This window comes from Hyaena hyaena, unplaced genomic scaffold, assembly GCF_003009895.1.
Source record: "Hyaena hyaena isolate Hyena2069 unplaced genomic scaffold, ASM300989v1 scaffold_156, whole genome shotgun sequence".
Classification (NCBI taxonomy): domain Eukaryota; kingdom Metazoa; phylum Chordata; class Mammalia; order Carnivora; family Hyaenidae; genus Hyaena; species Hyaena hyaena.
In genome coordinates this window covers 1353690-1370115 of record NW_024080788.1, presented here as the reverse complement: position 1 = coordinate 1370115, position 16426 = coordinate 1353690, and the positions used below count along the sequence as shown (strand labels likewise).

Sequence of the window (16426 nt, the reverse complement as noted above, 5' to 3'; positions counted from 1 at the left end):
GGTGTGACATGATCAAATATTTAAAAAGATAGCCACCAGAGTGGTACAAGAGTGGGGGGGGGCAGGGAATGGGGGCAAGAAGGCCAATTAGGAAGCCATTACACTTGTCCAGTTGAAAGATCCTGACGGCCTGTATTCAGTAAATAACTCCATAGAGCAATGGGTCTCAATTCTGACTGGACTTCAAAATCACCTGTGGATTTTGTTTTTAATAATACAGACCCGTGTAGACCAGATTCAGGAACCGCCAAAAGAGGCAGGAGTCCTGCCTGGACTATGCCTTCCTGTGAGTCTTCATTACAATGAAGAGGGGACATCGGGGTGGCTCCGCTGGCTAGGCATCTGACTTCGGTTCAGATCACGATTTCATGGTTTGAGGAGTTTGAATCCCGCATCGGGTGAGCTCGAGCCTTGCTTCTCTCTCTCTCTCTCTCTTTCTTCCTCTCTGCTCCTTGTGGGATTCTCTCTCTCCCCCTCTTGCTCACTTGTGCCCTCCCTCTCTCTCTCTCAGAAAAAGTGTTCCATGCTGAAGAGGACACCAAGAGACAGGGACTAGTCACAGGAATTTTACTGTCCAGTTATTCCCTATCCAAGAATATGCTGAGTCTTCTCTGCCAATTGGGGATTTGGGAGAAAGGGTAGCAGGGAGGAGCCCTGACTTCCCACTGGGCAGAAGTTGTGGATTGGTGGTAATATCTGTCCTTTCATCGTCTGAAACATGTATGGTGCTGACATCTAGAGTCGTTTTTCTTTTTTTCATTCAAGTCTCTAAGGGGAGAAAGTTGCCCAGTCTCTGACAGAAACAGAAAGCAAGCCAGCATCATCTCCAAATACAGAATCTTATCCTTTTGTTTCTCTATTTCCTCCTTCCTCTCTCTAGTCTGTCAGCCAAGGAACAGGCACATGAAAATTGGCAATAACTTACTAGATACACTCAGATGTTAACAATTATCCTGAAGGGGCGCCTGGGTGGCTTAGTCGTTTAAGCGTCCGACTTTTGCTTAGGTCATGATCTCGCAGTTCGTGGGTTCAGGCCCCATGTCGGGCTCTGTGCTGACTGCCAGCTCAGAGCCTGGAGCCTGTTTCAGTCTGTGACTCCCTCTCTCTCTGACCCTCCCCTGCTCACGCTGTCTCTCTCTCTCTCTCTCTCTCCTAGAAATAAATTAAAAAAAAAAAATTAAAAAAAAAAAGAATTATCCTGACAAACTCCTGCAAGTTAGAGCTGTTATCAACTTATTGTGATAGAACACAAACTAAAAGGTAATTAAGACTTATCTTGATTTGTATCGTAGGAGAAATTATTTTAGCTCTTCGCCAGTTAGCTCTTCTTCAGAAAACTATTGTCATATACACCTCAGACCATGGAGAACTGGCCATGGAACATCGTCAGTTTTATAAAATGAGTATGTATGAAGCTAGTGCCCACATTCCATTGTTGATAATGGGACCAAGAATTAAGGCCAACTTACAAGTACCAAATGTGGTTTCTCTTGTGGATATTTACCCAACTATGCTTGGTAAGTAACACAATTCTGTAAATATTTATTTGTAATAATGTTGGAAAATGATTAAGCAAAAAAAGACTTTGCTGACTTGTTCATAACCTTGAGCAATTTTAACTGAGTCAAATCCACATCTGAAAAATGAGGATAATACTCCTCAGGATCTGGTAGCCTTCATATTCTATAGTCATTTTTCCCTTCAGAAGATTCACAGTCAGGACATGACTATAAAGTAGGCTCCAAAGATATTCAGGTTCATATCTTTATAGATATAATTTGTGTATCATTTGATTTTCTACCACTACCTCACAAAAGTATAAGCATTTCCCTTCTGGATTATTCCATCTACTTTGAAACTACTAATTTTGTACAATATTATAGAAAAGTCTCTTAATTCTAATGTATTTCTCCTCAGAATGTTTAGATTGTTCTGTGCTCTGTGCTTTACTAGCTTCTTAATGTCTATAAGCATAATGATAGGTTGAGAACAGCAGCATTTGGATAGGAATAGTTAACAGTTTTTGTGAAGATAACAGAACAAATTCATCAAATTCAGAGGAAATTATATAGAACTGTTAGTCTCTATCTAATTTAGCAGAGTACTTTAAATTCAATAACATTTAAATACTGAAATTCTTCTGTTCTAAGGCACCATCAATTGCAAAAAGTGCCATCCACTTATAAATAGATTTTGGTGAAAGAAAAAGATAACACAACATATGTTTAATATGCATGTATCAAAATGTGGAAGAAACATATATCTGAAAAGCAAAGACCGAAGAAAAGTTCTTTTTTTCTCCTTCTGGCGCAGAATATTTCCCTCATTTAAGTAAATGCTACTCCAGGGTCTTAAATTTCTTTACAGTTGTTTTCATCGCCTTTTTCTTTTCTCTTTTATTTCACACTGTTTCTTGTATCTGAACATACTTCTTTGTTGTTCTTTTGCCTGGTGATATTTTTAATCTTTTCAGTTTCTTAGGTGTCATTTGCTGGCTCCGCTTTATCCCAAAGCAATTATCACACTTCATCATATCTCTGCCACTTTCTTGCTCTATCAGTTTTCAGGCAATTCCCATTACGTCCTCATTTCTGTTTTGATAAGAAACGTATGGGGCCGCCTGGGTGGCAGTCAGTTAAGTGTCTGACTTCATCTCAGGTCATGATCTCAGTCTGTGGGTCTGAGCCCTGCGTCGGGCTCTGTGCTGACAGCTTGGAGCCTGGAGCCTGCTTCAGATTCTGTGTCTCCCTCTCTCTCTGACCCTCCTCCACTTGCAGTCTGTCTCTCTGTCTCTCAAAAATAACCATTAAAAAATAAAGAAATGTATGTATGATTATGTATATTTGTGTCTGTCTTTTTATCATCTTTATACTTTTGTGAATATTTGCTTCTTGATAGTGACGTCTTTACAGTTTCCTCCTCTGGTTTTCCCTCCTGCAGAAGTCTCCCCACCCCATTTCCAAATTTGCCTTGTTCTGTTTTCATGAAGTATAGGGATCAAAACTGCAAACGTTTATGACAGGTTACTGATTCTTTATCAGTGTCCCCTCAATATTTTTCATAGTGATATTTGACATTTTGTTTGTCTTTTTGACTCAAGCAGTTCAATTGACCGTTACGTATAGGAAACTGTCCACAGTGAGTCTTCATTTGGGCTTAATCACTCTATCACCCAATATATTAGTTGGTTAATATACTTTGTTTAAGTCAGTTTTCTTTAAACATTGTTTTATATTCGCCTATAGCGCAAATTTTCTACTTTATAATCTTAACACACATTATCACTACTTGCCATTTCATGCCTCATCAAAGTTAAGTCATCTGCAAGATTTCACATTTTAGCTAACAGATTATATAAGAAAACACTGAATAAGGTTGTTTAGAATGAGGGAATTTATTGCCCCCTTCGGGGGACACCTGCCTATCCCTGACTACTTCGAATTGCATGACAATAAGCATTTTATTAGCCAAAACCAAATGTTCCCAGAAACTCCTTGCATTCCTTCCCTACTCTTCTGGAAATTATGTAGGCTCTCTCTGATTGCAAGCTTTCTTCCTACTATTTGTATAGATTTTTACTCATTTTTATCTTTTACTGATTCTTCACAATAAATGCCTTCTGAATCACATTTCCCTACAGAATATATTTTATTAACAGCATTTAGATCATATGTGGACTAGACGTGCCCAACTAGAGTAAAGGAAGTGAAGGCAAAATCAGTGTCTAATTCTAAAGCGGAAATTAACATCTTAAGGCTTAGCACAGTTTATAATAAGTGTCATTACAAATATTTTTATTATCAACAGGGAAAAGTTACATTTATGTTGTTGAGACAGAAAGATGAATATCTGTGTATGTGTCTTTGTATATAAAACCTGACACATCCTACTGACCAGATGTTAGCCAGAAATAAGGTAGAAAGCGAACGATGCATAGATGTACAGCAAGAATTGTATGTTGGAGCCAGGAAACAACATGGGAACCTTATCATTTATCTAAAATTAACCTTTTTACAAATGACAAAGGTTAATATTAATAGAGTCCTTATAAATCTATAGGAAAAAGGGAAATACCCTACTAAAAAACTGACCAAAAGATATAAATAAACAACTCACAACAGAAGAACTGGCACAGAGTTTCTGGAGGTATTGTGGCATTCTGTTCCAGATTACTCAGAGATGTGCATACTTTTTGACCTAGAAATTCCATTTTTAGAAAATAACCTATAACTATATACAAAGTTTACTGGGGCACCAGGATGGTTCAGTTGGTAAAGCAATTAACTCTTGGTTTCAGCTCAGGTCACAATCTCACAGTTGTGGGATCAAGCCCCATGTGGGGCTTCATTGGCAGCACAGAGCCTACTTGGAATTCTCTCTCTGCTTCTTCTCCACTCATGTGTATGCTTTCTCTCTCCCAAAATAAAAAAATACTAAAAAATAATAAAATAAAGTAAAATAATTAAAATGAAGTTGCTCAGTGATGGAAGAGTTTAAAGCTAACTCAGTGAGAATTAACTAAAAAATTAGACTTGTAGGGACAGTAAATTCTATTTCATCTATGCTTAAGAAGTAACATAAACAAATTGGGAAAACATATCTACAAGGTACTTCTTATTTTATGATTCTTCTAACCAATTAGGATTTACAATAGATGTAAAACAATCTATTCTTAGGATTCTAAAGGCCCTCTCTTTATTAACTTAACCACAGCTGTATTCTTTTGTATGAATCTAAATTACACACAGAGTATGGGATTAAATTACTTAGATCAAAGCCTCAAGCCAGACCTCCTCTTCCCTTCCTGTCTATGGATCTCATAAATATCATATAAAAGATGGTGATTCAAAAAACCTCAAATAGAAGGAGAAACTTAACAGAGGACTGTGGGAAAGGGGAAGGGGAAAAAATAGTTGGGGAGAGGGAGGGATGAAAACCATGAGAGACTCTTGAATACTGAGAGCAAAGTGAGGGCTGATGAGGGTGGGAGTTTTTATTTTCTGTAAAATGATATTTTATGATAAAGTAGAAAAGGTATTCTTTGTCTATCTTAGTAGGTGCTTTATGGTATACTATCACATTATCATTTTCTAATACTGGCAGAAAAGTGCCTTTTATGAACAAGAATTCTTTATACTATTAAAGTTGATACCATTTCAGAGATTATTCTTTAAAAATTACTCCCCCAATATTTTCTTCTGTAATAACTTAGTAGCAACATTTTTTGGCTCAGTTAGAAATGAAGGTAAATTAAAATTATTTTCATTTTAAACTTATTTTCATGTGAATTTTTTTCTTTTAATACTAGATCTTTTTTTGTAAAACACCTGCCTTCCTCTTATATAAAAGATAAATCCTTGGGACACCTGACTTGGGCTCAGGTCATGATCTCACAGTTTGGTGAGTCCTTTGTGAGTTCCAGCCCGGGGTCGGGCTCTGTGCTGACAGCTAGCTCAGAGCCTGTTTCAGATTGTGTCTCCCTCTTTCTCTGACCCTCCCCTGCTCACACTCTCTCTTTTTCAGAAATAAAGAAAACATTAAAAAATTTAAAAAATAAAAGAAATCCATGGTTTTTGGATTGTGAAAATTTAATTATATAAAAATGCAGTTGTGTTTCAAATACTTAATTGCTAAAGATTCAAACTACAAACCTGTCTTTATTACAAGATCTTAAAGGAGGGTTGGGAGAAGCATTCTACACGGACTCTTTTTTTTTTTTTTTTTACTTAAAAACCATTGTGAAGTTGAGTAACTAAAGTAAAGTAAGACTTGTGTTGTAGTACTGAAGAATCCAGATATCCTGGCATCAGACTGCCTAAATTCAAATCCATCCTTCAGTATTGGCCTGGGGCAAGTGACTTAATATCTGTGGTCTTCAGTTTTCTTATCAGTAAAATAAAATGTAAATAATAGTGGGTAATGCATAGTTTAGAATAATGACAGGAACATTGCAAGCAATTAAATGTTAGACATTATCATCATTAGTATTTTTTGTTCTTCGGTATGCCCTCAAAAATGTGCACAGCTGGCATCATTGCTATACCAGTCTAAAACTTTATCTACTCATATGGTCAGGAAGAAATATAATCAGGGCACCTGGGTGGCTCAGTCGGTTAAGCATCGGACTCTTGATTTCCACTCAGGTCATAATCTCATGGTCATGGGATGGAGCCCCTTGTCTGCCTCCATGCTCAGTGCGGAGCCTGCTTGGGATTCTATCTTCTCTCTCTGCCCCTCCCCTGTTTGAGTGTGCACTCGCTCTCTCTCTCTCTCTCTCTCAAAATAAATAAATAAACAAACTTTTTTTAAAAAGGAAGAAATATAATCTTCTCTCTCTTCAGGAGACCATTATATATATCCAGGTCTGCATTTTCCCCCCATTTATTTACTATTTTAAATTTAAGGCCCTTCATTAAGAATCCTGCAGTTACTCTTAATCTTACTTATGTTGCCAAGAAAGATGAAACTTACTAAAATGTAATGGAATGACAAATTTGCCAGAAGAAAAAACCAAAAAATAGTTTTAAGCAAAAATCAAAGAGCTTTTTGAAATGCAGTTTAAACTGAAGTGCTTTTGAGGAAATCATTAATATAGGAGAAGTGAATACCCGGTTTTCTGAGGCACAGAAAAGTAAATAAATATGTAAAGTATTTATTAAAGGCTGTGGATATTTGACATAGCTTTTATTCTTCACCATTTACAAAGGTCTATTATACTACTACTTACAGATTGGAAATAAGTCCCCATTCTCTCTTGCCTGGACTGCTACAGTAGCTTCTTGGCGCCTACCTCTTGCTCATGCCACCTTCAGCCATCTCACTATGCAGTAGTCAACATCAGACATGTCATGCTTCTATGCAGAATCCTCTACTGGCTTCCCATTTCACATAGAGTAAAAATTCAAAATCTCTTATTGTGCTTGGGATTCCACCATGACCTCTTCCCTCTCCTAACTGCTTTTACAATTTCACCCATCATTGACTCTGCTCCAGCCATTCAGGGCTCCTTGGTGTCTGGGGAATGAACTAAGCAGGTTCCTGCTCAGGGTCTGTACACTTGCTATTCCCTGGGGCGACGCCCTACCCCCAACCCTAGATATCTATAGGACTCAGCCTAGCCCTTCCTCAGGGTTTAAATGTCACCTCCTCAGAGAGGCTTTCCCTGAGCACACAATATAAAACAGCACCTGAACACATACTCGACATCCTTCTCTGTCTCCCTTCCTCTGCTTCATGCTTCTTCATCGCACTTACCACCATCTGGCATGTTTTTTTGTCTCCCCATATTAGAAGACAAGCTGCAGGAGAGCTTACCTGCCTTGTCCTCTCTTGTTTCCTTACACCTAGAACAGCACCCAGTTTATGGAATGAATTTAAAAAATACTTAAATGCACTCTTATCCCAGTTTACTTCTGACTTCTCATAAACATAAGAGACTCATGTAAATTTTCTTGGTCTTATAAGCTTCTTTAGGAAAATTAGGCTAAGAATAAATCTGAAATAAAGTATTTCTTTTTTTTTTCATGTATTTATTTTGAGGGAAAGAGAATGCACACATGTGCACCCACACGCGCGCACACACACACGCTTACAAAGGGGAAGGAGCAGAAAGACAGAGAGAGAATCCCAAGCAGGCTTCACAGTCAGCACAGAGCCTGATATGGGTGGGACTTGATCTCAGGATCATGAGATCATGACCTGAACCAAAATCAGGAGTCAGACACTCAACCAAATGAGCCACCCAGGAGCCCCTGAAACAAGGTATTTCTAAGTATCAAAGATTATTAAAATCCTGGATACAGGGACTTCCCATGCCAAGGTATATGCCAGTTGGTCCCTGCTTCCAATCATCTTCCAAGTCCTCTTCTGTCCCTTTCTGTGCCTCACTAGTGGTGCCACCTGATGGCTGCCATGCAGACCTGCCTGACCCAGCCTGTTACCTCCATACTTGCATTCCTTATGGTAGACCTCACAGTAGTAGCCTGTTGTCTTGTAGCTCAAGTGAGTTTTATCTCAGGCATTTCCTTTGTCTCACACACATCCTCTTTAATGTCTTTGCTCCTTTTGTTTTTAACCAGTTATCTCTGATTTTTTTTTTCCTCAAAAGAAGTCCATGATTATGACTGGTTGGCAGAAGATTAGTACATATAATATGTCCCTCCCAAGGAAATGGAGGATACAGATTTTTAAATTACATTAAAAGTAAAACATGTATATTATATGTAAAACATAGAGGTCTTTGTCTACTTCCTTATTCTTCTTTAATTAAATTACTTTTCCTCAAATACTTACAGTCAAGTTAATTTTTGTATTCAATTTTGCTTAACTCCTAGAACTGCAGATATATTACTTCCTATTTTTATTGGAAATATTGAATTATACCTTAAAAAATAACAGAGAACATGGAAACTAGAAAAGGGGTAGAGGCTACTGCAAACTAATTTTGGAACTATCCTAAGTATCCAGCCATAATTAATGGTAATTTTCCTGTAGGAAAAAGTCTGTTTGAGCCAAATACTTTAAAAGAGAGAGACAGAGCACAAGTAAGGGAGGGGCAGAGAGAGAGGGAGACACAGAATCCGAGACAGGCTCGAGGCTCCGAGCTGTCAGCACAGAGCCTGATGCGGAGCTATAAATCACAGACTTTGAGATCATGACCTGAGCCGAAGTCAGATGCTCAACTGAGTGACGCAGGTGCCCCCCAAATACTTGTTTTTAGATGTCTGTCATGCTATTGCTTTATATGTTTATATTTGATAAGGGAAAAATAAATTATTTTTTCCTAAATCAGTATAATCCAGAATTTCCAACACATGTTCTGCAAAATACTAGCCCCTGAAGATGCTACTTGAGAGTAAAACATGTCATCAAATAACTTTGAGACACATGGCATACCACCCTTAAAGGCTTATGAGATACATCTACAAAAAATTACCTATTTAATTTAAATCCTTGTTTGCAAACATGTATGACTATTAAACCGCTTTTTCATATAGGTCTTATTAATATCTGGTAGAACAAATGTGAGAAGCAACTGTAATTATCATTCAAAAATAAAGGACTGATTAAATAATATCTGTTGAGGATTTCCTATCAGGCACTGTTCTCAGAATTTTACATAATTATCATATTTACACCTAATATAAGCCTTTGAAGTACAGATGTGATTATTATTCCCCTTTTACAAATGAGGAGACTGAGTTTTGGAGTGGTTAGTATCAGGCCCAAGGTCACATGGCTAGTGAAGTAAGCCTTTGGAGCTACACAGTCTATTTTTTTTAAATAGTTTATTGTCAAGTTGGTTTCCATATAACACCCAGTGCTCATCCCCACAAGTGCCCTCCTCCATGCCCATCACCCTCCTTCCCCTCCCTCCCACCCCCATCAGTCCTCAATTTGTTCTCAGCATTCAAGAGTCTCTCATGGTTTGCCTCCCTCCCTCTCCCCCACTATTTATCCTCCCTTCTTCTCCCCCATGGTCCTCCGTTAAGTTCCTCCTAATCCTCCTATGTGTGCAAACATATGTATCTGTCCTTCTCTGCCTGAGTTATTTCGCTCAGCATAACACCCTCAAGGTCCATCCATGTTGCTACACATGGCCAGATTTCATTCTTTCTCATTGCCATGTAGTATTCCATCGTATAGATAAACCACATCTTCTTGATCCATTCGTCCGTTGATGGACACTTAGGCTCTTTCCATGTTTTGGCTATTGTGGAGAGTGCTGCTATGAACATTGGGGTACATGTGCCCCTATGCATCAGCACTCCTGTATCCCTTGGGTAAATTACTAGCAGTGCTACTGCTGGGACATGGAGGAGTTCTATTGTTAATTTCCTGAGGAACCTCCACAGTTTTCCAGAGGGGCTGCACAAGTTTACATTCCCACCAACAGTCCTACACAGTCTATTTACAGAATCCATGTATGGTCTTTGGTGTCTGCAACCTTTGATGATTCATTTATGAATGTTTCAACTAAGGAAAGAACAAGTTATTCTAAAATATTGTGTTGTTTTGTTGCATAGATATTGCTGGAGTTCCACTGCCTCAGAACCTGAGTGGATACTCTTTGTTGCCATTATCATCAGAAATGTTGAAGAATGAACATAAATTCAGAAACCTGCATCCACCCTGGATTCTCAGTGAATTCCATGGATGCAATGTGAATGCTTCCACCTACATGCTTCGGACTAACCAATGGAAGTACATAGCCTACTCTGATGGTACTTCAGTACTGCCGCAACTCTTTGGTAAATCTGTGGATACATTTTTGAAGTGCGCTATTATATGTCAAGAGTTGACCTACACAGTGTTGTTCAAGAGATCTAGTATTCTTTAGTTAAATAAATAAATATCTGCTGCCTTTCATGCCAGGACAGTCCTACAAATGGTTGCCCATGTGGGGTGCAGCTTCTTTGCGAGTAGTCTGAATTCCACAACAAGGGCCCTAAGGCTTGTGATCTGAGTCTCAAGAAGGTGATCTGAATCTCTGATTAAGGTGTCTTCTCATAGTCATGCTTATCTGTCTCAAACAGTAGTCATCACTCTCTCATTATACCTTGGTTTCAGCAATTCTGGAGGAATAACCCCTATATCTTGTGGAGCCTGACATTCTACATATATCATTTAATGTTTGCCTGAAGTCTACAAGATGACACCATTATCCTTATTTTATAGAGAAGACTAGGGGCTAAAGGGACTCAGATGCCCGTATAAAGTCTCATAGCTAAGTGGCAGGACTGGGATTTTAACCCAAGTCTAAGCTTCAAAATCCATGTTCCTTCCACTCCACAAAGATGCCTGCTAGCTTCACTACTCTATGAATTAATTTTAAAGCAACATTATTAAATTAGGGCTTTACTCATCCTTTGCCCCCTTTTTTCACATAAAATATACCATTATTAATATTTTTTTCTCCCGAAGTTTCCTTTCCAGTTACAAATGTCAAAATTATTAACTCCAAATAATTCTTCAGGGACCAAATTGATTGGCTTACACCTCTCCCCTTAACTTTAAGAGCAGAAGTTTCTTGGCTTCAAAAGGAAGTCCTTAAATTTTCATCCTGATGAGTAATGGGCATCTTTTGCTCATTTATTGGCCATGCTCTGCAAAAATCAGATGTGACAGTCAAAGGATCAGTGGGTGAGCCTCCCTTTCCTATATTCTCTAGGGTTTATTCACTGCTTTCCCTTTCCCAAAGAGGTGTCATCTGAAGTAACCTAACAAAGTCACAAACGTCTTAGGGCTCTTCTGACAAATGCACTCAAATAAGCCCATAGAGTTTTATTTCCCTCAACATGTAATGTTCATTTATCTCAAGTAAACTGTCATCAAGATCTTTGGCTTCGTATTTTTCCAATTAGACTGGCCTCCCAGTTATATTTTCTGTCTTCCTTTTACCTAGATAAAAAGGATAGTTATGTTCTGAAATATTTATCATTATTTTCTTGATGGTAGCAGTTGAGATACATTTTTATTTCCATGGCCATTTGCTCAGTGGATAGAATTGACAAATCTATGTTGATGTTCAAAAAATCCAAGCACAAGATGCTAAAATATATAGAAAACTAGGAGTAAGTAAAGTTGGAAAAAATAGAGGACTTGCCCATATAAAGAATTCTTCTATCTGGCAAGTTTGGGGCTGTTGAAATGGGACAATAAAGCATTGCTTTTTTTTTTCTTTGTATATCAAAGTAAGCAGGGCATCAAAACCAGGAAGAATTAGGGCTAAGTCAGCTTATTGGTGATAAGAGTTTGATTATTTCTGCCATCTAGGAATGGAAAAGAAAAAAATTGGAACAGCAGGATGGTTGTAGGAAGATAATCTGGACGTGCATTTAGAGGATATAATATAGCTTTGGTATATTATTTGACCATTTATACTGTCTTTCATCTTATTTTACTAAGACAAACTGAAAATAAAAATAAACTCAAATACATTATCTATCATAGAGTAATGACATTCTAAACAGTGTTTCTGTAGCAGTAAATATTTTGACCGGTATTTAATTTTCTTCTTTCAGATCTTTCCTCGGATCCAGATGAACTAACAGATATTGCTACAAAATTTCCAGAGATTACTTATTCTTTGGATCAAAAGCTTCGTTCTATTGTCAACTATCCTAAAGTTTCTGCTTCTGTCCACCAATACAACAAAGAGCAGTTTCTTAAGTGGAAACAAAGTGTAGGGCAAAACTATTCCAGTGTTATAGGGAACCTCAGGTGGCATCAGGACTGGCTGAAAGAACCACAGAAGTATGAAAGTGCAATTGATCAGTGGCTTAACACCCACTCTAATAAAAAAAAATCTGAATGAAAGTTAAAAAACTAATGTTTTAGAGCACCATACAGACATATGCTAAGAGACCATGATTAATTTTTTGTTTGTTCTGATACTTATTTTTGGTTACTTATAAAGAATGTATTCTATTTTAGGGGCACCTGGGTGGCTCAGTCAATTAAGCATCCAACTTTGGCTCAGGTCATGATCTTGCAATCTGTGGGTTCAAGCCCCACATCAGTCAGGCTCCGTGCTGACAGCTTGGAGCCTAGAGGCTGCTTTGGATTCTGTGTCTTCCTCTCTCTCTCCCCTCCACTCTCATCCACTGTCACAATTTCTCTCTCTCTCAAAAATAAATAAACGTTTTTAAAATTTTTTAAGAATGTATTCTATTTTAAAATAGGGGCACCTGGGTGGCTTAGTCGGTTAAGCGTCCGACTTTCGCTTAGGTCATGATCTCGCGGTTCGTGGGTTCAAGCCCCGCGTCGGGCTCTGTGCTGACTGCCTGCTCAGTGCCTGGAGCCTGTTTCAGTCTGTGACTCCCTCTCTCTCTGACCCTCCCCTGCTCGCGCTGTCTCTCTCTCCTAGAAATAAATTAAAAAAATAAATAAATAAAATAAAATACTAACCATTATAGAATTATGTATTTTCAAAAATGATTACTATCAAGACCTCATTCTTACCAACTTTTATCAACTTAATGGAGGTATTAAAAAGATGGAAACAACTAGTATAATATAAAGTTATGTTCCTCTGAATAATATGGAATGTAGAGTATTTTAACAATTAGTATTACTTATAAACCATTAAATAGCTATCCATGTGTATCTGATGGTGTCTGATGAGTTATTTGTATCTGATGAGACAGACAATTTGGATGTAGGTGGTGGGAGTATTTAGAGTATTTTACGGTACACAGATCTTGGATATGGTTGACTTTATTACTGTTTTTTTTTTTTTAATAGGTAATATATGCACAAGGTACAAGTTTCAAAAGGTACAAAAGAGTTAACAATGAGCGTGAAGTCTCCCTCCTTTCCCAGGTCCCTTTCCTGGTATAACTACTGGAAACCACCTTCCTGAGTATCCTCTTACAGACACACCATGCATCTATAAACAAAAAGTAGCTCACTATATAAAATGTTCTGCATCTTGCTCTGTTTTTTCTCTCCCACTTAAAAACACCTAAAAGTGAAATTGCTGGGGCAGGACTGTATCTAGCAAAATTACAGCAAATTACCTCTAAAGAAGTTGTACCCATTTAAATTCTCACCAGCAATGTACTTCCTTACATCCTTTGTCAATCTGATAGATAAAAAATGTACTATTTTTAATTTTTTAAAATTCTGAGTAAGGTAGATCATATTTTCATATATTTAACAGCCATTTGAATTTCCTTTACTGTGAACTTTCTATTTCTATTCTTTGCCTATTTTTCTCTCGGTTGTTGGTCTTGTTTATTTCAGGCATGCTTTTAGATATTAGGTTTTTGTAAAGAAGCTGCAGATTTTTTTTCTTTTTGTAATTTGTCTTTTGATGGATTTCTGGTATTTTTAACCTGTGGAAACTGGTATTTTAAACCTGTGGAAATATGCATTTTCATGCAATCAAATTTATGAATCTTTGCTCTTATGGCTTTGGGATTTTATGTCATACATATTCAGAATGGTATTCCTCACTTTTCCCACTTACCGTCTTCTAGAGTTTTACTTTTTGCCCCTAGATCTTTGCCTTATCTGGAATGTATTCCATATTAGAGATCTAATTCCAGTTTTTTGTTTTAAGATAGCTACCCAAATGACCTTTTATTGAGTAAACTAATATCTGTCCCATTGGTTAAAAAATGTCACTTCATTATATAACACCTTTTATTGACTAAATCATCTTTTTCTCTATTGATTTGAAATGCCATTTTATCATCTTCCAATGTCTCATTTACCTTTGGGTCCTTTCAGAACATTTTTCATCTTCCAGTCAACCAACCTACTTCACTGACTAATGTGGTAGTCAATATCTGGCCAGACTAGTCCCTTTCCAACACTTTATTTTTTCAGAGTTTCCCTGGTTACTCTTACTAACTTATGTTTCCCACACAAATTTAGAATAGGTTTGTCTAATTCAAAAAACGAAAAATCTTTTTAGTCTTTTCATGAAATCATATTAAATTGATCACCTAGTTTAGGGAGAAATGACCTCTTTATAATCCTCAGTTATTTTGAAGACTATAGCACACGTTTTCCTTTCTTCAAGGCTTCTTTGATGTAGAATTCTAAGTGTTCTTCACATGGATCGATTTCTTCAGAGATTTTTAGAAAAGTAGGAACTTAAAAAAAAAATACTGCCGTGGCCCCACCCCAACCCAATGGAATTAGAATTCTAGGGAAGGCACCTGGGTACTGTTTTATTCTTTTTGTTCTGTGAAGCTCTCCAGCTGATGACCCTGAAGTGTAGGCAGAGAGGAATTTCTTCCTAGTTGCTTTATCATTTGTTGGTGGTCTGCTATTTTAAGTGGCTCTTGCTTCCGTTATCTCTTGTAACCGTTGTTCATGTAAGCAAATTCTATTTCTATATATTTATTTTGTGCCAATAATACGATATTTTTAGGTACCAACAGTTTCCCAATTGGTATCGTATTTTTTTCGGGTAAAAAGCTGACCTGCAAATAACAATTTTACCTAACTTCCTTTTCAAACTGTATGTGAAGTTTTCCTAATAAGCCAGTTCATCTCCTTTGTTTACGATTCTTCAGTGACTCTGTATGAACTTATCTTTGCAGTTATATATGAATTTCTGAGAAATAAATTTCACTTCAGATACATTCTGAAGTAAAACCCTTTTTGGAAAAGTAGTCAGTATTAGACAATTATGGTTAAAATGAAAATATACAGATCTACCTCCTATCTCCTAGTTAAACTTAAAGAACATGAAATAATGTGTGGGTTTGTATGCTAATTACAGGGGGAAATAAAGCGATAATAATACCAATGTGGTTCTGAAAACATAGGCCTGTGAAGATAAATATAATCCATCTTGTTCTACCCAAACTCTTCAAGATACATTCATAGTTAGGATTTACCAAGCATCCACAATGTTTTAAGAATATTAGATATAGAATCATACTTAGGTATAACTGAGTTTCTAAGGATAAAAGCTAATTCAAAATGGTATCTAACAACCATGAAAACAGAAAAAGAAGAAACACTTGGAAAACCAAGACAAATTAATGGCAGAATCTGAGAGAAACTGACACTAATTATAAGCCAGATCGAGGACAATCTTTGGGCTTCCATTTTACTACCTCTACAGCTACCGCCCTAATTCCTGTCTGCCATAGTCTCTTATTTGGAATTTTGCAATAGCCTGCCTGGCTTTCTTCAGTCTGTTCTCAACAGAGCAGCCAGAGTGATTCCATTAAGGTACATCACATCCCTTCACTGAATACTCGAAACCTTCCACTGGTGTCCCCCATCTTTCTCTGTAAAAGCCAAAATCATTACAAAGGACTAGAGGACCTGAACCTCCCGGCTGTGTGTTATCTCACAGACCACCTCTCCTCCCACACTCCCACTTTGCTCACTCTGTTCCAGCCATGCTGGCATCCCTGTTGTTTTCCAGCATGCCAGGCACACACCACTTCAAGACCTTTGAGCTCGTCAATACCTTCTGCTTGGAATATGGTTCCTGCCTCAGATTTCCAGATGGCTCTCTTTACTACCTCTTTCCTTCCAGTCGTTGCTCCAATGCTACCGTCTCACACACACTTCCTGGCTTTATTTTTCTCCATAGAAATTATTACCATCCAATGTAGTATATGCTTTACATATTTAATTTGCTTATACTGCCCCCACCCCTCTTACCCCACTAGGATGAAAGCTCCATACAGGCATAGATTTTTGTCCTTTTTGTTTCCTAAAGTATCCCCAGTGCCTGACACATACCAGAAGATTAGTAAATACCTGTTGAATTAATTTGCTGGGAATTCGAGTTTTTCAGGTAACACAATGGATTAGAAAACTGCCACCTTAGGCCATGGCAGGGAAGAGTTGAAAAAGAGAACCCTTCTCATTAAAGCAGAGCCTTCCAAAAACAATAAATTCAGCAAAAGCCTGTACAGGAAGGGTTAACAGAGGGACTCTCTATCCCTCT

At 37.6% G+C, this 16426-nt stretch overlaps 1 protein-coding gene across 3 annotated transcripts in view; it reads left to right on the top strand.

Annotated features, from left to right (window-relative positions):
• The window catches only part of ARSK (arylsulfatase family member K), a 36893-nt gene extending 24417 nt beyond the window's left edge, over positions 1-12476 (top strand). For 2 of the 3 annotated variants that reach the window (XM_039239358.1, XM_039239360.1), the window contains exons 6-8: positions 1293-1517; positions 10026-10250; positions 12024-12476. In XM_039239358.1, the coding sequence (XP_039095289.1) occupies positions 1293-1517; positions 10026-10250; positions 12024-12316 (743 nt within the window). In that variant the 3' untranslated portion in view covers positions 12317-12476. The remainder of the gene's footprint in view (positions 1-1292; positions 1518-10025; positions 10251-12023) is intronic. The other variant, XM_039239359.1, reaches the window with a different exon arrangement.
• Positions 12477-16426: the final 3950 nt, after the last annotated feature.